Source organism: Sabethes cyaneus, chromosome 1, assembly GCF_943734655.1.
Source record: "Sabethes cyaneus chromosome 1, idSabCyanKW18_F2, whole genome shotgun sequence".
Classification (NCBI taxonomy): Eukaryota; Metazoa; Arthropoda; class Insecta; order Diptera; family Culicidae; genus Sabethes; species Sabethes cyaneus.
The window spans coordinates 52,269,674-52,295,825 of NC_071353.1; the positions used below are offsets into that span (position 1 = coordinate 52,269,674).

General features: G+C 39.8%; 1 protein-coding gene across 1 annotated transcript in view; it reads right to left on the reverse strand.

The window, feature by feature from the left end:
• Window positions 1-24,058, reverse strand: part of LOC128745154 (dopamine receptor 1) — a 102,215-nt gene extending 78,157 nt beyond the window's left edge. Inside the window, exons 1-2 of the mRNA XM_053842159.1 lie at window positions 23,875-24,058; window positions 16,474-16,603 (exon numbers count right to left, since the gene is read on the reverse strand). Coding sequence (XP_053698134.1) covers window positions 16,474-16,603; window positions 23,875-23,905 — 161 coding nt within the window. The 5' untranslated portion in view covers window positions 23,906-24,058. The remainder of the gene's footprint in view (window positions 1-16,473; window positions 16,604-23,874) is intronic.
• Window positions 24,059-26,152: the final 2,094 nt, after the last annotated feature.

The window sequence follows — 26,152 nt, forward strand, 5'->3', positions numbered from 1 at the left end:
AAGAAAAATCTACAAAAATTATCGCACCTCACATTTAGCCTGAACACCAGCACCATCTATGATAGACATTCCCAAATATCAAGTAGCAAAAGGAGTATCCTTCGAAGTAGCAAGTATTTTTTATGGAGAATTCCCCTTCTTTCGCCAAAAAGCGCCACTTTGACCAAATCGGAGACATTCCCAACTAAGCTCAATTTCGAAATGACGGTTTAATCGGTACGAAGAATGGAAAGCGAGTGTTAGGTCTGTCTGTCTGTGGTGAAACTGTTGAGTATAGGTGAGGTAAATCGTAAATTGACTGAAGTTTTTGGAGCGTCTTAGTAGAATACGTTCGAAAACAGACACTGAGGAAGCCTGCAAGTCGTAGGCGAAATACGTATCTGTCATTGAATAAAATACACATAGTAGAATTAAATTGGATAAGTTGTCTTATTTGTTATTTTTAGAAATCGTAAATTACTTTTAAGCATCTATTCTGCAAAGTTTGAATTTTTTAAGCTCAGATTTAGCAGCATGACCCCAAACAATAACCACATATTGCAGTATGGAATGAATACATGCGTAACAGAATCGTAGCAATGCTTCATTGGGAACACAACAACGCACTCTTTTCATGAGACCACACAATGCTGCAATTTTACTCGATATTTGCTTAATATGAGCATCCCATGAAAGGCCAGAATCTATTTGCAACCCTAGGTACTTAAAAGATGGAACTTGTTCAATGAACAAGTTAACAATCGATGGGTCAGGGTGTTGAAGTATTTTTTTGCGCGGCGAATGGAAAACCATATATTTTGTTTTAGCGAGATTCAGAGTAAGATGATTGCCATTAAAATATTCCATAAGGGTCACTAAATCCGTTTCGATGTCTGTTACAATTGATGGAGTACTAGAACGAGGATAAAATAAAGCTGTGTCATCTGCAAAGAGCCTCGGGATTCCACGCAGCTTTAAATTTTCAAAGTCATTTATGTACACCAGGAATAGTAGAGGACCTATGTTGCTTCCTTGGGGAACTCCTTTCTCAATTGGGCGTAAACTACTACGTACACCATTAATTGACACATACTGTTGTCGGTTTGATAAGTAGCTCTTTATTAAGTCGTTGGCTACTCCTCTTTTTAACTGCCTTAGGTAATTATTCTATGATACATTTAACTAAAATAAAATATGTGGATTGCCTGTAAAAATGTTTCAAACAAAATCGTTTTTTTGGGAAGTGGGGAATTGTCTGGTGTGAAGAATCACAAACTGAACTACAGAATTTCGAATTATAGGTCAAGAATATTGGGTCATTCAATGGTGGGGCTCACATCCACGATCTTTCGGTTGGAACCTGAATGTTTTACTAACTAAATTGCTGCCGCACCTTTATATTAGGTAGTCTAATATCGAACTTTGTTTTGTTTTCCCAGTTCTATAACTTCATGCACCACACATATTTGCTAAAATCAAATTTATTAAAAATCATATTTATTAAAAAACCCGAATTAATCCACCTAGCGGCGTGACCTAGCCTTTCTACTGCCACAATAATCATTATTTAATTTCTCAGGAACATCTATAATTAACTTGACTATATTTTTAAATATCCGTTCCATATTCCTCAAAATCCTTATTTGCCAGTAAAATTCACAACGTATTGCGTAGAATAATTCTATTTTCTTTCCTTGGGTGCGTAAATACTTGTAAGCGTCATTTATGTTATTTGATGAACACCTTATTTAGTTTTATAATCGGTCGGCCTTAACTTTTGGGTTTCAGAGCCACATACGAAACTTGTTTTGAACTGACAATATGAAATATGCGTTCATAGCATATTTTTTGATATTTTTTTTGAGTGGTTTTAGCCCAAAGGGTAGATTTTGACGTAGGACTACGTCTTACGGCAAGTTTTGAGATAGGGTGTCATTCCAAAAAATCGAAAAATGCGTGCGTCACGAAAAATGAAAGGTTTTGAGCGCTAATAGCTCAGCGGTTTTCCGATCGATTTTCAATATTCTTACATCAATCGATCGGAAAATCTTCTAAGAATTGACCCAAATTAAGAAAAGTATGGATTCTTGATGTTGAACTATTGAAAAATTGAAAATAATGAACCTATGTTTTACCAGAATTCTCGCTTCGTGATTGGTTGGAAGATTCTTTACGATGATCTAACCCTATACCAATTTGATATCTGTGCTTGGGAAGTAAGCCAAAACAAGCGACCAAGTTCCCTCATTTCAACAAGATTTCTTAACACCACGGTTCAACCTAGACCATTTTGATGTCCTTGCTTGGGAAGTACGCCAGAGAGAGTAACAAAACCCCCTCGTGCCAACAGATTTCTTACGAACGCGATTAAACCTAGTCCAACTTGATATCTGTATTAGGGAAGTGTGCCAGAAAAAATGACACAAGTTCGTTGTCCCAACAGATCGCAAATTCTTTACTGCGAGACGATTAAACCTCAGCGAACTTGATATCTGTGTTGGAAAAATGTACTACAGCTGTACTGCTCGGTTATAATACGACTCTGTATGAATACGCATGCTTGCCGTTTCATTAGAAGTGTAGTGAAAAGATGTGCTGTTGATAAAATAGGATTGAATTGGTAAAATCCCTTCAACGTGGGAAACCATAGATAATAAAAACAATCTTTAATTTCAGTAAGGTAGCAGGAAAGCAATAGTTTGTGTTCTTGATGTTGTTAAATTGTTTTCAAATGCACAATGTTTTGAGAATTGAACGTATGCAATGTTACTTCTTTGATAAATGTTACATACAACGCATGTAGCATGTATACATGATGAATCGAATGATTACAAGCATGAATACATGCCACTATCACTACAAAGAGACTTACGTAGTCCTGCGTCACCTATATATGCGGTCGTGTCTTGTACACAACCCCTCTGATTTTTTTTTGATATTTTGATATTAATACCATGCGTTCAAAAGTTAGCATCTTTGAAAAACAAGAGTTCAGAAAAATTATTATTATACTTCGTTTTTGAAGAAAAAGGATATCTACAACAAAATGATTAATCTCAAAATTTTACTATTAGTTTGCTTGGCTTCAATTTTGCAATATATCTGAATTAGAAAAAATAACTGAATAGAGCATTAGATATGAAAAAGAGAAATTGAACTTTTTCTTAGATGGCGCTCCTTCAGATAATTATTTTTGCATGAAAATCAAAACTTGAGCTTCTTTTGAATGTACTTTCATGGAAAGATAGTCATTAGCTTGATCGCATCGTTTTTACAATGTTAGGGGGTTAGGAAAACAAGATGAGGTCGAAAAATAGTGCAAAAACTGCACCATAAACATGCTTGAGAATGAGAAATATGATCGATATGATTTCCAGTGCTGGTCATTTTTGATTTATTTATTAAAACATGATACATTACATAAGACATCTGTCCTTTAAAATGTCACTAACGAAAACAAATCGTACAAAGTTACTACCGTGCAACGTTTACTTCCTATTTTTCAAATAACGTTTCTAAGCTCTAGTATCTATGGATTGAAAAGAGCATATATTGATGCGCAAAATTTGTTTGAAATTTGTATAAATTTATTTGGAAAAATCAACTCACTAGTATTTTGATCCTATAAAACACTATACTTATATACTTAAATTAACTGCTTTTCTCCGCTTTTTGCTTTTCTTGTACAATTGTGAGTAACAACAGGTGAAGAAAATGACAATTGAAATCTAAAATCAAAGAAAAGAAAAAACTTTGCAATTGAATCCCGCTATTTAATATTTATTTGCGACAGATACGTAGTTCGCCTACGACGTGCAGGCTTCATCAGTGTCTTATTTCAAAGCGTATACGTATCTGTCGCGAATAAATATTAAATAGTGGAATTTAGTCGGTAAGTTTTTTTCTTTTCTTTTATTTCAGAGTTCGTATTCCACTAAGAGGCTTCAAAAACTTCTGACTTTTGACATGTTTCTCACTTTTCTTGAATTTCATTGCAAATTGTCATCACATACACATACATACATACATACATACATACATACATACATACATACATACATACATACATACATACATACATACATACATACATACATACATACATACATACATACATACATACATACATACATACATACATACATACATACATACATACATACATACATACATACATACATACATACATACATACATACATACATACATACATACATACATACATACATACATACATACATACATACATACATACATACATGCATACATACATACATAATACATACATACATACATACATACATACATACATACACACATACATCACACGCATTAAATACAATCAACATTTGTTTTGATTTCACACGTTTTAACGGTTTAATATACGGTGCTTAAGTGTTAAAGGTTGAGTAACTTTTGAATGAACCGTCCGATTTTAAATAACTCGGTTTCATTTGATAGATCTCAGCAGTAATTTTCAAATAATAATAAAATGTGTGATGTTTTTCATTGAATTAATTCTTAAATGTTACAAAAATATGTTTTAAATACTATTTTTTCACATTTCTTTATGTAACTTTCAAACTACAAGTCCAATCATCATGAAATTTGGAAGTTAAGGGTTTGTAAGGCTCCTCTTTCATATGCAATTAATTTTGTTCAAATCGGTTAAGGGATCTATGAGATAATGAAGTCCCAGTTTTTCGTATTTTTATACATAACTTTTGAACTAAAAGTCCGATCAAAATGAAATTCAATAGCGACCAATGGGACACCTAGACCTTTCATTTGACACTAAGAACATTAAAATCGGTCCAGCCATCTCCGAGAAAAGTGAGTGAGATTAAAAGCGTTACATACACACACACACACACACACACACACACACATACATACACACACACAGAAAATGCTCAGTTTTCGAAACTGAGTCGAATGGTATATAACATTCGGCCCGCAGGACCTTCTTTCCATTTCCGGTTTTTCAAGTGATTTCTATACCTTTATACTATATATTTATATAGTAGAAAGGCAATTAGAGCAGTTTTTAAAAAACTTGCCGTTGAGTTCTTATTGTTTCCATTCAATACCAAATAATTTTTTTTTGATTTCATCTGTAATATATTACGTGATATGATCTTGAAGAGTATTAGGATTCATTCCGTACCGAGTATTAGCACCGTTTGTTCCTTGACTTCAAAGCCTCATATGATACCATCGACCAAAAAGAGCTATGGAAAATCAAGAACGAAAACGACTTCCACAGCAAACTGATCAAACTGATTCAATCTTGATTCAATCAGAACTCCCACGCACCGTTTGTTCGTTGACTTCAAAGCCTCATATGATACCATCGACCAAAAAGAGCTATGGAAAATCAAGAACGAAAACGATCAAACTGGTACTACATTGTGCTGTGTTCGGATTTTGGGTGGATTGCGCCTGTAGCTAATGGTTCATACGCTTGCACCACTTTCCTCTCTCCATTTGTACTCCGCCAACAATAATCTGCCAATTTTTTCCTTTAAACATGGCAAGTGCACATACTAGAAAGGAAAGTTAGTAAAGTAAGTCTCAAGAGTGTAGAGGACTACTGGTCTGCTTAGCGTTTTGTACATCGTTAGCTTTGCGGCGGCGGCGTATGCTCCTTGATCGACACGTCTTGCACAGGGGAAATAGACCCGAATTCCAGCTGGAATGCGTCGTTGAATCTCTATATATTATTATCGGTGGTGACAGCGTTCTCAAATATGTGGACTCATCAACCACTCATTGCAATTTATCGCCGTCAATAGTCACTATCCGTGGGAGACAAACGTTGTTTTCTCTGGAGCCTCTTCCATACATATGGCCTACCATATGTTTGGTTTTAGTGCATTGATTTGTAACCCAATGCTCCAAGCAAGCGTTATTAGTCTGGCGTAGGTTGCCTCCGCTGTCCAAATTTTCTAGGAGTACCCTACTAGCACAGTTGTTATTCACTAGTTGTGGGAACCGATTAATGACTAAATTCAGTCATACCAGAAATGACAAAAGTGGGCTACTTGGGTAATGTCAAGGTCGTCTGCGAACGCTAGCATTGGCTATTTTTGCCGTAGGTCGTTTCTTACGTGTCGATGTTTGCTCGCCGGGTCACAACTTCAATAGCGACGTTAAATATTGTACAAGACAGTTTATCCTCTTGTCATAATTTTTTGTGCGACTCGAAAAGACTCGAGAGTGCTCCCGAAGCACTTTTGTAGCGTATTACTTGCTCCAGGCAGCCACAGCTGCGTCAATTTATCCGGAAAACCGTTCCCGTGCACTATCGTCCATCGCTACTCGCGCTCGACTTTATCGTGTGCTGCCTTGGAATCAGCAAAAATGGATGGTAAATGGTTGAATAATGCGCTCCAGAACCACCATGAGGTTTTGCAGCCTCTTATTCAGCAACTCCTATCTCGACCTCCTCGTGGTACCATCCGGGATACGTTCCTTAGTGGAAATCGGACAACCGGTGGAAACTAGGGTCGTATGCGGACAGAGAAGGGGCACTCATGCGAAGGCTGAAGTGTAAACTCCCCGCCTGCAGGACGGTTCTCTTGACTCCCAGGAACCAAAGCAGAGGGTCCAAATCCCCTAAAGGAGATGGTTGTAATAGCTGTACTTGAATGGATAAACCCCTAATCCAAGGTGTGGCGCGACTCGTGTCGAGAAATGAATGGTGGAGGGGATTCTATAAATTCTCTCGCCGCAACGGAGCCTGTGGAGTACCAGGGAGCTTTCCACAGCAATTTGCCCTTGCTGCATCAAGCCGATCACTGATGCAGTGGACGATTTTTTAGCGTGCCGATTTTTCTGCCAAAAAACAAAGAAACGAATGAGGCAACTCAAAAGTTGCTGAGTCTCAATAAGAGAGATCTCAGCAAGCTTACCGGTCTTGCGACAAGATATTGTCCGAGTAAATATCATCTTCGGAATCTCAGTTTCGTACAAGATGATATTTGACCTCGGAACCCTTGCTCTGCAATCGTGGAGCACAAGTAGTACGCAGACTGCAGTATCTCAAAAAGGGGAGATCTGGTTGGCGTCGCCGAACAGGGTACTAGGGTACTGTCACTTCCTCAATAAGTGACAGGTAAGCATGAAGCGTATAGCAAAATATTGACACGAGGCATACCACAATAGTTCAAAATAATGGACGCAGTGGTAAGAGTACCCAACAGAGGAGAAGAAGAATCAGCAAAAATACTATGCGTGGGCAAGTTATGCTCCCGACATTTCTGGAGGATTTGTCGAAGTGCGAAAATTTGATCCGTAGTAGCGTCAGTCCCTATAAAACCCGCCTGGTACTGCATTACGCAATCTTTTACTAATGGGGATAGACGGCGATTAAGATCTTGGAGAGCATCTTGTAGGCAGCTTTTATCAGTGTTACGCTGCGGTTCTTGTAGCAGTCGTGCCGATCCTCCTTTTGAGATGGGACAAACCACGCTTTTCATCCACTCCTCCGGTAGTTTCTCGTGTTCCGAAATCCTCGAAATTATCCTGTGAGGTGCTGATGAACTGAAAGTGGCTGATGAGTTCGTATATTTGGGATCTTTGGTTACCGCCGACATTAATACGAGTAAAAAGATTCAACGACGCTTTTAAACTGAAAGTCGAGCACTAGCCGTATTTGAACGAAAGGTGTTGCGGACTATTTTTGGCGGAGTACAAACGGAAAGCGGAGAGTGGCGGAGGCGTATGAATCACGAGCTACAAGCACTTCTTGGAGAGATTCCAATCCTACATCTGGCGAAAGTTGGGAGACTATGGTGCGCCGGCAACGTCGCACGGATGCCGGGCGACAGTGCAGTGAAATCCGTTCTCTTCAAAGAACCCCACCAGCACCAGGAATAGTGGGGCTCAACGTGCTAGATGGCTCGACGCAGGTTGAAGCCAACTTGCGTGAGTTGAAATGCTCAACGAATTGGCGACGAGTAGCCCAGGACCGAGTACAATGGAGAGGAATTCTTGATACGGCAAGAGCCGCCTCAGTTCTCTACTGGTAGAAGTAAGTCAATAAATAAATGCCGTTACTAGTGGTTCGTTACTATTTTGTTTAGTTCCGTTGGGAGTCGATCCTTTCTGGTTCTATTACCCTTCAGCTGTTCGATTTTTCGCTGGATCTCTTCTAGATCGGGAGCCGACACGCTGTTCCCAAAATGGGCTTCCCTGCAGCATGTTTCTGGCAGACGAAACTTCAAGTACATCAAGTGCTACCTGCAACCTATTTGCTAAGCACTTCTCGAGTGTGTTCTCAACAGTGATACCTAATCTGACTCAAATCGAGCATGCCATCCGTGATGTACCAAGCGACGTGTTCAACATCGCAAATATCAGTTTTTCGGACGAAGACATTCTTAATGCACTGAAGAAGTTAAAGTCCTCAACATCAGTAGGACCAGACGGAATCCCCTCGATTGTGTTAAAAAAATGTGCAACTGCCTTATGTGTTCCACTAAAGTTAATCTTCAATCAATCGCTATCTCAGGCGATATTCCGCTGGAAAAAATCTATCATGTTCCCCATCTTTAAAAAAGGCGATAAACAAAACGTGGCAAACTATCGTGGAATTACATCCCTCTGCGCAGGTTCCAAGCTGCTTGAAATCTTAGTTGATGGCATCATATTACGGGAGGGAAAATCCTACATTTCGACGGATCAACATGGTTTCTTCCCAGGCAGATCGACAACAACAAACTTAGCACAGTTTACTTCCCATTGCATTAAGGGTATGGAAGGAGGAGCCCAAGTCGACACCGTGTATACTGATATTAAGGCGGCATTTGATCGCGGTGATCACTCTATCTTATTGGCAAAAATTGAACGCCTTGGGGTGTCGCCCAACATGGTAGAATGGTTCAAATCATACCTTGTTGGTCGAACTCTTTCTGTAAAAATAGGAAGTCATGAATCGCAATGTTTCACAAACTGCTCGGGCGTACCTCAAGGGAGTAACCTGGGGCCATTACTTTTTTCATTATTCTTCAACGATGTCTGCCAAGTTATACCTTCAGGCCGATTTCTAATCTATGCCGACGACCTCAAGCTCTTCCTTATAGTACGCTCGACAGCAGATTGCATTGAACTACAGCAGCATTTGAATGATTTTCATGACTGGTGTTCCCAAAACCTCCTGGTCTTGAGTGTATCTAAGTGCTCTGTGATCTCTTTTTCACGTAGGAAAAACTTTATTCTTTGGAATTATACTCTTTCTGAAGAGCAACTCAACAGAGTAACAGTAATAAAAGATCTTGGGGTACTATTGGACACACAAATGTCTTTTAGAAACCATTACTCGCATATTATAGCACAGGCGAACAGAAATTTGGGATTTATCGTAAGAATTGCCAAAGATTTTAATGATCCATACTGCTTACGAGCATTGTATTTCTGCCTTGTTCGTTCTGTATTGGAATCCTCAGCTATTATATGGAGCCCATACGCGGCTTCTTGGTCAAACAGAATCGAAGCAGTTCAATCAAGGTTCCTGCGCTATGCTCTAAGACGTTTGCCTTGGCAGGACCCAGCAGAGTTACCACCATACATTGATCGTTGCCGCTTGCTCAACATGAATACGCTGGCCAGAAGAAGGGACATTTCCAGAGCAGTTTTTGTTGGAAAGCTGCTACTAGGGGAAATCGATTCGCCTTTCATCCTATCTAATATCAATATTAATATTCCGCCTAGAAGCCTAAGAACATGGGACTTTCTAAGACTGCAATACCAGCGTACTCAATACGGCCAAAACGAACCCATAAGGGCTATGAGTGATATTTTTAATAAATGCTATGTTCACTTTGATTTTTGCATGTCCAGTGTTAGTTTTAAGACAAGACTACAAGGAGTATTTTAATATGTATGACGCCTACTAGAAATTGGATTAGTTATTAAGAAGTGTATGATTTTTGTGTATTTGTATGTAAATAGTGTAAAAACGACTTTTATAGAATTTGTAAATACTGAAAATAATCAAAAGATGATGGGGTTTTTATGCCTCTTTGAGAATGGCGTATGTTAGACTATCTCAAAGGGGCTTTTCCCCATCCAATCCAAGTAAATTTCATGGAGGCCCAAGAGGCCAGATGGAAAATCTATACCTATAAAGAAGGATTTCTGTCTGTCTGTCTGTCCTGTGTTCCTTATAGAATCAAAAACTACTGAACCAATCGGTGTGAAAATTTACATGTAGAGGTTTTTGGGGCCAGGAAAGGTTTTAGTGATGGTTAGAGACCCCTCCCCCCACTAAGAGGGGGGGCTCCCATACAAATGAAACACAAATTTCTGCATAACTCGAGAACTAATCAAGCAAATAGAACCAAATTTGGCATGTGGGTGCTTTCGGTGACAAGAATTTATTCTAGGGTAATTTGAGACCCCTCCCCTCTTTATAAGGGGAATTATAACTCCTCTCCCCTTTAAGAGGGGGGGTTTCCATACAAATTTCCTCATTACTCGAAAACTAATCAAGCAAATGGAACCAAATTTGGCATGTAGGTGTTTTTGGAGGCAAGAATGTTTTCTATGATGAATAAGAACCTCTCCCCACTTTAGGAGGGGGGGCTCCTATACAAATGAAATACAAATTTCCTCATAACTCGAGAACTAATCAAGCAAATAGAACCAAATTTGGCATGTGGGTGTTTTCGGTGACAAGAATTTATTCTATGGTAAATTGAGACCCCTCCCTCTTTATAAGGGGAATTGTAACTCCTCTCCCCTTTAAGAGGGGGGGCTTCCATACAAATTTCCTCATAACTCGAGAACTAATCAAGCAAATGGAACCAACTTTGGCATGTGAAGGTTTTCGAGGGCAAGAAAATTTTCTACGGTGAATTAGAACCCCTCCCCACTCTAAGAGGGGGGGCTCCTGTACAAATGAAATACAAATTTCCTCCTAACTCGAGAACTAATCAAGCAAATAGAACAACATTTGGCATGTGGGTGTTTTTTTTGGTGACAAGAATTTATTCTATGGTGAATTGAGACCCCTCCCCTCTTTATAACAGGAATTATAACTCCTCTCCCCTTTAAGAGGGGGGACTTCCATACAAATTTCCTCATAACTCGAGAACTAATCAAGCAAATGCAACCAAATTTGGCATGTGAAGGTTTTCGAGAGCAAGAAAATTTTCTATGGTGAATTAGGACCCCTCCCCACTTTAAGAGGAGGGGCTCCTGTACAAATGAAATACAAATTTCCTCATAACTCGAGAACTAATCAAGCGAATTGAACCAAATTTGGCATGTGTGTGTTTTTGGAGACAATTTTTTTTTCAATGATGAATTGGGACCCCTCCCCACTTTAGGAGGGGGGGTCCTATACAAACGAAATACAAATTTCCTCATAACTCGAGAACTAATCCAGCAAATGGAACCAAATTTGGCGTGTAGGTGTTTTTGGAGGCAAGAATTTTTTCTGTGATGAATTAGGACCTCTTCCCACATTAGCAGGGGGGGCTCCAATACAAATGAAATACAAATTTCCCCATAACTCGAGAACTAATCAAGCAAATAGAACCAAATTCGGCATGTGGAGGTTTTTGGAGGCAAAAATATTTTCTACGGTGAATTAGGATCCTTCCACACTTCAAGAGGGGGGGCTTCTACACAAATGAAATACAAATTTCCTCATAATTCGAGAACTAATCAAGCAAATGGAACCATATTTGGCATGAGGGTGTTTTTGGAGGCAACCATTTTTCCCATGATGAATTAGGACTTCTTACCTTTTTAGGAGGGGGGGGGGCTCCCATTCAAACGAAATACAAATTTGCTCATAACTTTAGAACTAATCAAGCAAATGGAACCAAATTTGGCATGTGAGAGTTTTAGATGGCAGAATTTTTTTTCTGTGGTGTATTACGACCCCTTTCCCTTTTAAGAGGGTGGGCTCCCATACAAATGAAATACGAATTTCCTTATAATTTGAGTACTAATCAAGCAAATGGAACCAAATTTAGCATGTAGGAGATTTTTGAGTCTTGAATTTATTTTATGATAGTTAGAGACCTCTCACCCCTGTGGTAGGGGGATATGGACTCTCATACAAATAAAACAGAAATTTTTGCGAAACTCAAAAACTAATCCAACTCGAGAAATTCGAGACTCTTCCATAAAACATTAATCAATAACAAGACCACAAAAACTATCTATAGTAACACTAGATCATTCAGGACGAGCCGGTCGCGAGTGTTGCCGGTGACCCGCCGTCGGAAGCGCCGCCCACTGGGGGGCTTGCAAAACTCGAGAAGTGACAAAGATCATCCGAGATTCATGATTTATGTACAACACAGGTTAATTTGTGGCAATACGAAGTTTGTCGGGTCAGCTAGTAACAAATAAACAAATAAACAAACAAATTGTTGTGGCTTTCGGGTTGATGTTTCTCGGTGAAAATTCAAGTTTATAATTTTTTTAAACTACGTTTCGGCTTACTGTTTTTACTCAGCCATCATCAGATTCTTAAATAAAACAATTTTCATTACACACATTTAAACAAAATACAAATCTTACGTACAAACAATATTTATAGTCAATTAAAAAACACTAAACTTTTGTTGTCCGCTGTTTCTTCTATGACGACGCTGTTCGCGTCGTGTGCGGTTCTCTTCTGTTTTGTTCGAATCTTCTTAGTTTGTTCAGGGCGCCGTCGTATACATTGGAGAAGCTTAGTGCGTCCCGCTGCAAGTTTACTGTTTTCCCCTCGTGTAGTTTTATGTGTAGTGTTTCCGTGTTCAGTCGCTTAGCTTCATTGCTCTCTCTCTCTAAGATGACAGTCTCCGAGAATTTGAAAGCATGGCCGTGTTCTACCGCATGTTGTGTGAGTCCGGTCATCGATGATTTCGTTCGGATTGAGTTCTGATGCTGAACAGTAAACTTGCAGCGGGACGCACTAAGCTTCTCCAATGTATACGACGGCGCCCTGAACAAACTAAGAAGATTCGAACAAAACAGAAGAGAACCGCACACGACGCGAACAGCGTCATCATAGAAGAAACAGCGGACAACAAAAGTTTAGTGTTTTTTAATTGACTATAAATATTGTTTGTACGTAAGATTTGTATTTTGTTTAAATGTGTGTAATGAAAATTGTTTTATTTAAGAATCTGATGATGGCTGAGTAAAAACAGTAAGCCGAAACGTAGTTTAAAAAAATTATAAACTTGAATTTTCACCGAGAAACATCAACCCGAAAGCCACAACATAAATATACGGTGATCAAAAAAGTTAAAACAAAAAAACAAACAAATTGTTTGTAGGTACATCTAGGTTAATTTCTGTTCTGACTCCTTCTGTTATAATGCCATTGAGATGCCCGTCGAAGAACTGCTTTCACGTGTCGATCACGTATATCAGGCTTCGGTGGTTCATCTTATCATAAGTCCTGCGCGTGCCATTAGCTTGAAATAGTTGCTCTAGCTCTAGCAATTTATTGGCAATCCAATACACTTCAAATAAAAAATACACAGATACACTCAAAATTACATCTTCTTGTTGCAAACTGATATAAAAAACACTGACAGTAGCGTTGAATCACACTGCAATATGGTGAATATTTAAAAAAATATTTTAAAAATTTTCCTAACGGTTTTTCCATACATAGTTTATAGTTTTTTCGACCTTTCTAAGGAATAAACCACAATTGTGGAACATTTTGTGAGAAACTTTTGCAGATAATATTTTTTTTTGAATAGCTGAGAAAATTTGCTACAATTCTTTTATCTATCTTTTAACTAAGCGATGTCCGTGGAAACAAGAGAATTTATCTAAGGAGCTCTCTGAGAAAACAGCAAAATTTTTAAAATAATATTTTCATTCATTAGTCCATAAGCTCCGCCCATATACAATATTTTATGAAATTCTGGGACCTGTCGGCCCAAAACTTATACGGAAGCATCATCCTAGGCCTATTACATCCCAAGTAACAATTTGGGTTTTATTACACTCTTATGATGGAATTTAAGACCAAAATTGGTCATGAAAACCGCCATAAGAGTACAATAAAACTCACATTGTTGCTTGGGATGCTTTTCAAATTCATTCGCGCCTCTTGTCCATTTGGTATCAATGGATCATCACTTCGTATAGATCTGGGTTCAACACAATCAATATTTAATGAATGGATGGTCGTCGAAAAAACTAAATTTTCGGATACGATACTGCAGCGAGAGACGTTAATAAAATAATGATAGGCTACCATTTATGAAGCTATGCATATATGAATATATGCATCTGAAGTTCTAGTCATTAGCGTGCTTAACAAGTACCCTGCATTGGTAAAACTTTTCTACCCTTCCCATTCCTTCTATTTTTCTTTGAGTACGAACGCTTTTCATAACTGCAATTCGACGCATTTTCCATTGATACTCTGTAAACCTTTTTCGCCGTAAAATGAACCAGACGAGCTCGGTCGGACGTAGTACTTTAGCTACACTACAAAAAATCCATTCATTTAATTCGCAATTAATCCCCAAAGTCGCAGCTAAGCTCTATCCTTTGCAACTGTTGGTCCGGAAAAGTTCACCAATCAAAGTAACTTTTCCTTGCTCTCCTCATGCTTGCCCGGTTGTGCCAAATTCAAACTCTTCTCATATACAGCTTTTCTGGAGCATGAGCTGAAATACTTTTGCACGTTTCCATGGGAAAGCTGCCCTCTGAAGAGTAAAAATCAGGCATTTATTGTTTGTTTGTTTGTTTGTTTGTTTCAATCTATCCCATCGTTTCACTGTAGAAGCGAATTCCGAAAGGAACAAGTTTCATCTGATTTGAAAATCGTTGATAAACACCAACATCGGAGATCAATTTACGAAATTGCTTTACAATAACAATTGGAAATTGCCACATGGTGAAACATTGCAAACACCGGATTTCAGCTGAGCTTTCAACCGGCTGTTGTGATGCCTATTTATGACTCTATTTGCATAGAACAATGTAATTTCCTGCAGGAGCAGCAAAAACATATGATTGCGACTAGCATAGCCTCTGCAAATCCCTCCTGAGGATCGAGGTTTGATTGGATTACACCAATCAATCCGTCCGTTCCGAGAGCCACCGGTCGTCAACGTACAAACAGTTCATCATGCCCTGACAGATCTTCTCCGGTGATGTTTATTCCTGGGAAACAGCAGCGGTCAAGATGGGAAAATAATCAAGGCAGGATATAGCTACGGCAACGGGAGCGGATAGGCCTCGGAAAACGGAGCTATAATTTATGCAGATTTCCGATGAGAATACAATTCAACGGCTTCCATTATGCGAAATGGAAACAATTTCAATAAGGGAAAATTCATCGTGAGAAGCAGAATATACATTTATTTAAAGGTCTCCGTGCAAGCGGAAGCAAGGCAGCGAGGCAGAGATTTTTCTTCTGCCTTAGCATCTCTCTACTGTTGATTGAAAGAAATTATCCTAATTTGCATACATAATAGAGTAGGCTGGCAGCCCAACGATGGAGGTGTCTATCAGATTCACACTTCGGCTGAACCCCAATAATCCACGCTTCGGATCGGAAGCAGATATAGGGGACACAGAGCAGTCGGAAATATTCCTAAAGGGGCGGTGTGGGGATCATTTGCCTTTTCATCGCTAACGAGACTGAAAGCGTAGGAACTTTTCGCTATGCCTGGAAAATAACACTTGGCTTACGATTTCTTGAGGCTTGCAGTAATTGATGAGACTTTCTGGCTTTGGTGATTGTAACGGGAAACACAATGTTGATTTGCGTCAAGTGTTCAACTTGAGAGCCCAGTTTTGAGTGTTTGTGTGAAAGAGAACAAACAAAGTTGCTCCTGAGATATCGCACTTGTAGATATTGTTATAAAATGACTCAAATTTATTATCGATTATAATGTTTTTTTCAGCTCATAGTAGTATTGTAAACAGTCTGTTGATTCATTTCATTTATTTTTCATTGTATTTCATATCGGTATGGAGGCCCAACCTTACCTCATCTATTCATTTTTATCCTATACCATTGGCAAATAAAAGGGTCGCAAAAAATATGCATAGTAACAGGGCAAACTACAATGTTTTTCTCTCCTTTAGCGCCACACCAGTTTTTCATCACAGTGACCAATCCTAGAAACTAAGCTAAATTGGAGTACAGTAATCCCCCGAATAACGCGATGGATGGTGAGATCGCGATGGGCGCGATATCTCAGCGGTCCATTAACCAACAAAGTAGATTTTTGGTAATTGACTAGGTTGTACCACATACTAAACAATGTACCGAAAATCAACTTTATTGGTTAATGGACAACTAAGAAATCGCCATCGACCCACCGCGTTATTCGGGGGACTGCTGTATGTGAGAAAGAAAAAACCATGATTTCTTTTGTTACCAACCAGTTCATTTCGCAACAAAAACGGACTGCTGGCCACTAACCGTGTCAGAGACACAGCTTAAGATTGATAGGCCTTTAAGCAGGCAGCCACCGATGCACGGCCGCACGCGGTTACAAAACTTACCTCAGCGGATCCTTGATGTGGATGTACCGGTCCAGCGAAATGGCACACAGATTCAGGATGGAAGCAGTTGAACACATGACATCGAACGCCACCCAGGTGTCGCAGAACTGGGCGCCGAAGATCCAGTAACCTGCAGTTGAGAAGGACAGGTTGAAACAGTGAGAATCATTCTAAATATACGATGGATTATTATGATTATCCCTGGAAAGTATTTTAAACGGCTGCGGTAGAGATAACCGTCTCATTACGGATCGTTCACAGCGGAGCTTGATTAATGCTGAGGGCGTTTCTGAAATGAACCATTAGCAGAGAATCGATCTGACAGTCGTCTGGGTAGCACTATGTTAGAGCACTGTTAGAAAATAAATTCCAAATTAATTTTTGGGTCTTGAAATAACGGTATTTTATTGTCAGGCTAAGGTTTGAAATGAATGATTTTCAAACTAAACGTAAAAGTAAAAAGCGACACGCTTTTCGTACTGTGTGCAATTGAGTTTCCCGACCTGCAGGAGAATGATTGAAAGGCAAACTCACGGCATGCAATCAACATCATAATCTCTTTACAATAATTACAGCAGGAAAGCTTTTCCCGCGCACATCTAATGGACTCGGCAGAAAACAGCTTTTGGCCATCATCATACTCAACAACCCTGCTCCGAGCAGGACAAGAGAGCAGAGTTGATGTAAATTTGAATATGAAGCGCCAAAAAGCATACCGTGGTCGTGAGTTGGCATCTGACAACATAGAAGGGGTGAATGATATTTTGCCATAAGGCACACAATGCAGCTTCACCTGATGCAGTATCTTATGGGGACCAACAGTTGCTGCAGGATGGTAATTGGATAGTTTTTGAATAAAAAAAATCTGCAGTTGTTCATTGCTAAAGGGCACGTTTACTTAGCTTTAACAATTTTTTGAGTTCATAAAACATGCAGAAATCTAGCTATAGTTTTCAGAAGGTCGCATAAGCCATAAAGAACTACCGTTTTAAAAAAAATGTTAATTTATCTGAAAATTTCTGCGTAACTCGAGAACTAACCAAGTAAATGGAACCAAATTTGGCATGCGGTGGATTTTGAAGGCATGAATTTATTTTATGATGGCTTGAGACCCCTCACCTGTGGTAGGGGCAGGACTCTCATACAAATAAAACAGAAATTTTTGCGTAACTCCAAAACTAATCGAACTCGAGAAATTTTAGACTGTTTCATAAAACAATAGTCAATAACAAGACAATTAATCAAATTCCTACCTATAGTAACACTAGACGATTCAGCGCGAGATGCCCGCAGGTCGTGAGGTTGGCGACCCACCGGCTACTGCGGGGGGGTTGACAGCTCCCCCGCAGAAATCGTCTCGATCTAGGCTTATCTGTATTCCTAGGTCTATTGACCTTCATTATTTTCCTTCAGTTGAGTTCGAACGAGCGATAGCGAGCCCCAGCGAAATGGTACTTTCCGTGAAAAGTTTTACGCGAAATGGTATTCCGCGTTATGGTCAACCGATAATAGGTTTTCCGCAATATGGTATTCGGCGAAATGTTCTACAATCACGGTGAATATTTAAATACTATCCGCTTTATTTTATCTGGTTTAGCAACTGTGGGAGTTGTTTTCTACTTTACTGTGAGGAAAAATTGAAAATTTGTATATTGAACTACCCATGCGTAGCTATGAACGTGACTGCCAAAATGAATCGTCTAAGGTTGATCTCCTCAAAAATTTGCAAAACTCGAGATTGTTATATAGGTCATCCGAGATTAACGATTTATGTACAGCACAGTTCAATTTGTGGCCATAGGACGTATGAATAAAAGAGTTGGAGTAAACTCTCCCATAAGATTTACACGGGAAAAGCATAGTAAACTGTTTTATTCATACGGCCTAATACGAAGTTTGTCGGGTCAGCTAGTCGTGTAATAAAAATCGGTTATAGAAGTGGGGTCGATTTACACTTTAACAAAATTGTTTACTTTCAGGACATCAAATTGGACTAGGTTAAGTTTTCACATGATAAAATCGATTGAAGAAAAGGGGTGGTTTTGCACTCTGACGTGCTTCTCAAGCACAGATATCAAATCGGTAAGATTTAAACTTCGTAAAAAATCTTCGACCAATTGGGACGAGGGGGTTTGTTACGTTTTTTTGTAAACGAAAACCACACTAAACAGATTCTGTGTTTAATTGTCGTTCCTGCCTATGAAGCAAGGTAGCCATGAAGAAAATGTATAGGGAAATTTGACCTTGAGACCTTACATACGTTTTTACTATTCAGCGTATAAAAGATTGTTATGAATATGTTGCTATAAAATTTTTGAACATTTTATCTATCCAACGACAGTTATGTTTCGTTCAGTAGTGGTAGTTCAGTCAGCTATAAGCATTTGGAATCTTTCATTTAACATTTACACTTTTATTTTCGTTTTCACAAAGTGCTACCCGGTATAGTAAACAAAGACGTAATCCTACGTCAAAAAAAATCCCATACTTCGGCTTGAAGAAAAGTGTTTCGGGAAGTCGCCATATTTCAGCGAATGTCTATTGTGAATAACATTGTTGCTCCCAGTTAGCTTCGAGGTAATATGATGGTCTAACAAGCCAGTCGTCGTCTGTTCGAATCTCGGCTAGACAGTAGAGATGGTCGGGTAGCGAAAAATTTGCCCGAGACCTGCACCCATACCCGTACCCGCCGGGTTCGGGTCGGGTTCGCGTATTGATAAAAAATAATTTGCAGGTTCGGGTCGGGTACGGGTTTTTAATTTTTGTTTTTGAAACCGGGTACGGGTCGGGTATCTCTATTGACCATATTTAACCTTCCTAGTGCATTGGGGTCATTTTTGACCCATCGGCATACTTACAAAGCTTGATACTCAGTAACGGAACGAGCTAGAGACTTGAAATTTTCTGACATTTCCTAAGTTTGGAAAACTAGCATTGTGGGGGAGTTTCAGCTTTCAGCGGCATCTAGAAGCGCCACAGCAAAAAAAGTTACATATTATGCATTGGGGTCGAAAACGACCCAAGTTTTGAAATTGCTCTCAGTCATCCATTTTCAATCCGAATTTCGTTTTCTTTACCTCGTTTGAAAGGTATGGCTAAAACCTGACCCCAAGGTATCCGAGGGGATATTTATTGACTAATGGCCACTTCTGCGTCGTTTCCGGAACACCCACTACCAGGTCCCGGGGGACATTTTTATACTTTGAGGTAATTCATTTTGCGGCACATTAAATCAAATTGGCTTGATAAAATAAGACTAGTGGAAATACAATGGGGACATTTTGGACCCGAATGGCCAATTCACCATCGGTTCCGGAACATCCGGTACCCGGTTTTTGAGGACAATTTTGAATTTTAGGATGATTTATATTGCGGCACGTCAAATTTCATTACATTGATAACATATATTGAAAGTATTGAAAGTACTATTGAAAGATGGCCCGACGGGTTGCGGTCGGGTTCGGGTATCAAAAATAATAAACTGGCGAGTTCGGGTCGGGTACGGGTTTTTAATTTTTTTCTTAACCTTCCGTTACTCGCGTCAACTTTTGTAACACGGATACTCGCGCGTTGTATTTTATACAACACTCTTTATCTCGGAATATCTCGGAATCTTGGCTATATAGAAAGTTACTGTCTTCAGCAAAGTTAATCAATAGGTCAAGACCTTTCGGTTGGGGGATAGAATTTTATAAGCTTGTCACCAGGTGGCGCTAAAATGTACTGCAAATTGTACTCTTTACAATTGCGGCCGTATACAGCTTGTTGCATTCGGAAAGATCATTTTATCGTTCTTAAATGAGATAGCATTCTATTGACTAGATTTTTTTCTAGAAGTTATCATGTTTTCTTAGATGTTTTTCACATAAAACATAGTATGATATCATTTCTGCTGTTGGCATCTTGGAAAGTAGGGCTAATGTGGCGTTTTAATTCACTTGGGCAAGAATGTTTAGAAAGTTTTCCGCACAGTAATGACACATAGTGAGAAAATTTACAACATTTTCTGAAAACAAGTCCTTACAAAAAACAGATTTCGTAGATATAACACAGTCAGAAAACTGATCCATATACTAGCGGCCTGAAGCCACCAAATTGTGAACTTTTTCACACCTGCGGAATGATCATCAACTGATGAATAATTTTAATGGACACAGAAACCATTTTCCCTTATGAAGAAACGAGAGAAAATTCCAGTAGGGACCAATTGCGGTACCCCGCGTACCGCGCTTGCATCGTTTCTGCGATTTCGGATTATGCTGATCTATTTTTCAGAGCAATTTAAAGCATTGATCTATTTAATCATTATGTTATTTTGTTCATAATAAGTTTATTGAAGAATACGCATTGGTTTGACATCGATCTGTTACTTTAAAACAAAATGACATTCAAAAATCTACAAGTGTTGTACAAAATACAACAGCGCGAGTAACGGAAGGTTAATCGGGTACGGGTCGGGTTCGGGTATTCAAATTTTCATACCCGACCATCTATACTAGACAGTACTGCTAGTTAGAGTCAGTAGAATCGTTGTACTAGCCCCGTAATTGTGCCGTACACTGCAGTGTACTGACAGCCGGCTGCGAAGTCAGTTGATACGGAAGGGTCAAGTCTTTAAAAATGTTTATGCCTAGGGCTTTACTGTTTTATGGTGAATATGCGCTTGCTAAGCAAGTGTAAGCGGATTATATGGCTCAACAATGGACATTGTTCATTTGGAAGGCAAGGAAAGTCCCAGAAATCCGGAAAATTCCAAAGACTTGTGTGGTTTAGTCCGTTTGTAAATGAGGTGCTTTAACAGCAGACAAGATAATGGGTTTCGCGTTGAACTACTACTGGCGATGGAAAGTGGGTGTAATGCCTTATATCTATACCTATAAAAATGGATTTCTGTCTGTCTGTCCCTATGTTCCTTTTGGAATCGAAAACTACTGAACCGATCGGCGTGAAAATTTGCATGTGGCGGTTTTTGGTGCCAGGGAAGGTTCTTATGATGGTTAGAGATCCCTCCCCCCACTAAGAGGGGGGCTCCCATATAAATCTATACCTATAAAAATGGATTTCTGTCTGTCTGTCTGTCCTTATGTTCCTTATAGAATCGAAAACTACTGAACCGATCGGCGTGAAAATTTGCATGTAGGGGTTTTTGGGGTTGAGGAAAGTTCTCTCGATGGCAAAAGACCCCTTTCCCCACTAAGAGGGGGGCTTCCATACAAATCTATACCTATAAAAAGGATTTCTGTCTGTCTGTCCCTATGTTCCTTTTAGGATCGAAAACTACTGAACCGATCGGCGTGAAAATTTGCATGTAGGGGTTTTTGGGGCTACGGAAGGTTCTCTCGATGGCAAAAGACCCCTCTCCCCTAAGAAGGGGGGCTCCCATACAAATCTACGCCTATAAAAATGGGTTTCTGTCTGCTCTATGTTCCTTATAGAATCGAAAACTTTTGAACTGATCGGAGTGAAAATTTGCATGTAGGAGTTTTTGGTGCCAGGGAAGGTTCTTATGATGGTTAGAGATCCCTCCTCTCACTAAGAGGGGGGGCTCCCATACAAATGAAACACAAATTTCTGCATAACTCGAGAATTAATCAAGCAAATGGAACAAAATTTGACATGTGGGTGTTTTTGGAGGCATGAATTTTTTCTATGATGAATTGAGATCCCTTACTTTAGGAGGGGGAGTCTAGGAGGGGGAGTTTAGGAGGGGGGGCTCTCATACAAATGAAATGCAAATTTCCTCATATCTCGAGAACTAATCAAGCAAATGGAACCAAATTTAGCATGTGGGTGTTTTTGTAGGCAATTTTTTTTTCTATGGTGAATTGACCCCTCCCCTCTTTAGAAGGAGAATAATGACCCCTCTCCCTTTTAAGAGGGGGGGCTTCCATACACATGAAATACAAATTTCCTTATAACTCGAGAACTAATCAAGCAAATGGAACCAAATTTGACATGTGGGTGTTTTTGGAGACAAGAATGTTTTCTATGGTGAATTGAAACCTCTTCCCGCTTCAGGAGGGGGGGCTCCTATACAAATGAAATACAAATTTCGGCATTACCCGAGAACTAATTAAATAAATGGAACCGTATTTGGCATGTGGAATAACACCCACATGGAGGCATGAAGTTTTTCTATGATGAATTAGGACCCCTTACCTTTTTAGGAGGGGGGCTTCCATACAAATGAAATACAAATTTCCTAATAATTCGAGAACTAATCAAGCAAATGGAACAAAATTTGGCATGTAGGGGCTTTTGGAGGCAGGAATTTTTTTAATGATGGTTTGAGACCCCTCACCCCTGTGGTAGGGGGATAAGGAATCTCATACAAATAAAACAGAACGTTTTGCGTAACTCAAAAACTAATCGAACTCGAGAAATTTTAGACTCTTTCATTAAACATTAATCAATAACAGTGCCACCAAAAACTATCAATAGTAACATTAGATAATTCAGCGCGAGACGGTCACCGGCCGTGAGTGTTGCCGGCGACCTGCCGTCGGAAGCGCCGGTCACTGCGGGGGGCAGCTCTCCATAGAGATCACATCTATCTAGGTTTATTTAATTTCCTAGATCTAATGACCTATATTACTTTCCTTCAGTTGGGTCACCCCTGCGAAATGGTACTTTCTACGAAAAGATTTTCCGTGAAATGATATATCCCGCGTAAGGCTAAGCAATGGGGGGAGTTGTTTTCTACTTTACTGTGAGGAAAATTTGTATATTGAAACACCCATGAACTCCCCAAAAACTTGCAAAACTCGAGATTGTGACAAAGGTCATCCGAGATTTACGATTTATGAACAACATAGTTTAATTTGTGGCAAGACGAAGTTTGTTGGGTCAGCTAGTAAATAAATAAATATAATGAAAGCAAGCTAACAAACTATTTATATACGAAATTATAAATATCCACCTTGATTAATCAAACCTTCACTAGATTAACATTTTACCCAAGCATTATTCGCACATTTTGAACATATTCTCGGATCTAAGTGAAAGTTAATTCCGCGTGTTTCAACAATTTTCACTGCAAACAAAGGGGAATTAATGATAGCGAAATTAGTATTTCACCTCAGTTACTGAAACTCTGTAACAACGTATCGAAAAATTGGGACAGCTTTACGAGTTTATTTTGTAGTAAACCAAAATCTCGTCAGTTTCGCTTCCCAAAATCGAAAGCTTATCGGAATTATGTCGTCAGCGTGTGTGTGGTAAGTTAAAATGGCGGTAAGATCTTGATTGATGGAACGTTCCTGTAAACGCATTACTACCACCTGTCCCAGTTATCCACCGCACAGCACAGAATAGGATAGAATCGTCACTCAAATCAAATTCATTTCATCTCCCACACTACGAAGCTTCCGGAATAAAAAACGGCCTTCCACCGCTACCTACCTAATAAATCATTGACGCCGGCGAACGTCATGACCAACGATGCCACGAACAGGTCCGCGATGGCCAATGACGCCAGAAAGAGGTTCCCGATCCGCCGAAGACTCCGCTCGGTGTAAATCGCTATACACACCAGGATGTTACCGGCTACGGACAGGAATATCACAATCGATAGGAAAACACCTGCAACGATAGCAAAGTATGTATAGTGCGCGATATATAGTTGGTTTGTTGGCACTATCGGACTAGGGAAAAAACAAATTTCTAATGCACTTTGAATGAAACGTAACTACAATGTGCCAATTTTCAACGCTTGTTGGCACCCACGCGATCCCTCGAATCATGGGGTGTTAACGATTAGCTCTATATACCTACACCAAAATGTAAATACCAACCGAGAAAGGACATGGAGAGCGGAGACAGCGCGTCGACGTCGTCATCGTCGCCGCTATCCTCCGGCCCGGTTCGACCGCTTCCACCGCCTCCGCCGGTCCCGCCACCGTCACCACCGGTATCGCTCTGATTTACTGCTGCCGCTGCGGCCGCCACCGTTGTCAGATTACAGATAGTAGTTGCCGACACCACCTGTGGAGGTACAGAAAGGAGGAGAAAAGCGGTTGAAGCATGAGACACGGCGTTCTCGTCAGGCTATCAAACGGATTTTGCGATAATAAAGTGAGGCACGATCATTTTTCCCATCTATTAATATGTATGAGCACCTATAAATATAGCTGCGTTGATGAAGGTTTAATGACGTATTGGACAGACCTCAAGTAATATCGATAGGAATGTACAATCATTTTCAAGAAGCTCAACTGTAAACAAAAATTCAAAGAGAAAATCATCCTTTATCAGACTCGTACGAGAACTCATTAAAAGCCTATTTGTGACCCGATGGTAGGTGCGTTATAGCACTTTGGCACGGAATCATGAAAATCGCCGGGACTGTCGATGGCGTGTGAACGATTAGCCGAAACCGATTTCACTTTCGTTGACGCTAACGACCCAGTGATAGCGGCAAACATTTTCCCAGCTGGTTGATACCTATTGGCTTGCTACGAGACATGAATTTTAAATTGAACGCTGTCTTCACCACTTCCAATACGGACCTTCTTCGATCTGAAACCAGAACGGCTCGTTCGATTTTCTGCCCGTTCAATTATCGTTTGTTTTCCAGTCATGTAGTGGAAGAACGCCACCCTCCGTCTCGCCACATACAAAAATTAGTTTGTTTGTGTATGATTTATTTCACCTGTAGAAAACCATCTGCTCTGGACAGGAAAGGAATAATGTTTTCATTAATACCTACCTACCACTGCACTAGCGGCTCACATCGGAACTATAGAGTTGGTTACAGCGCCTACGCAATAATTATTTTGAGCTTCAAGCGCAAATTATGAAGAGCCTGAATGCAGTAACACATTTAATGAATTTATTGTTGTTCTTCTGCATGGATGTGCTATGCGTGTGTGTGTGTTCTGGTAGATATTTGAAAAACCAACAGTAACTGTTGTCAGGGTCTGTGTTTAGCAAACTGGAGGAGCATCTCTTGTAGATCTTCAAACTTTCCGTCACATCCATCCTCCACACAGAACAGTTGCTGATGATCTTGCGTCATTGATTGTTGTCGGATGGTTAGTTGGAGCGATTGATTGTAGACCAACCAAAGGATTGCATTGCAATCCTCTAACAGTCAAATGACCTCGGTTTAGCCGATGACATTGTCTTGCTCACATAACGCCGAAACGATATGCAGAGCAAGTAGGATAGATCACCTCTCCATGGCAGCAGGTATCACAGTCAATGTCTCTGTGAGTGTACACATTGAGAATCCCATCACAGTAGCGGGACAATAGGTTGAGTAAGTTGACGCCTTTTAATATCTTAGTAGTCAGACAATACCCGATGATGGTACCAAAACTGATATAGCCACACGGATCAGGAAATCCAGGGGTGCCTTTGCAGGTCAAGCAAATCACCCTACATATCACAAGCCGAATTTTCAACTCTAATGGTAAGTCCGTTCTGCTATACGCCTGCGAAACGTGGTGCGTCTCAGCGGAGACAACGCAAAAACTGCAGATATTAAAATGGATGGATGAAATGATTCGATACGACCACTGGTGAATAAAATTATTGTTTGTGGCATTTAACGCGGTTTGATGATTCGGTACGATTTTGATCAAAGGAGTACATGGTTCGGTACGACCATAGATGCTTTGACTGAGTCGGTACGACCATAGATAAATGAAAAGCTATGAATCGGTAAGATTACAGATGA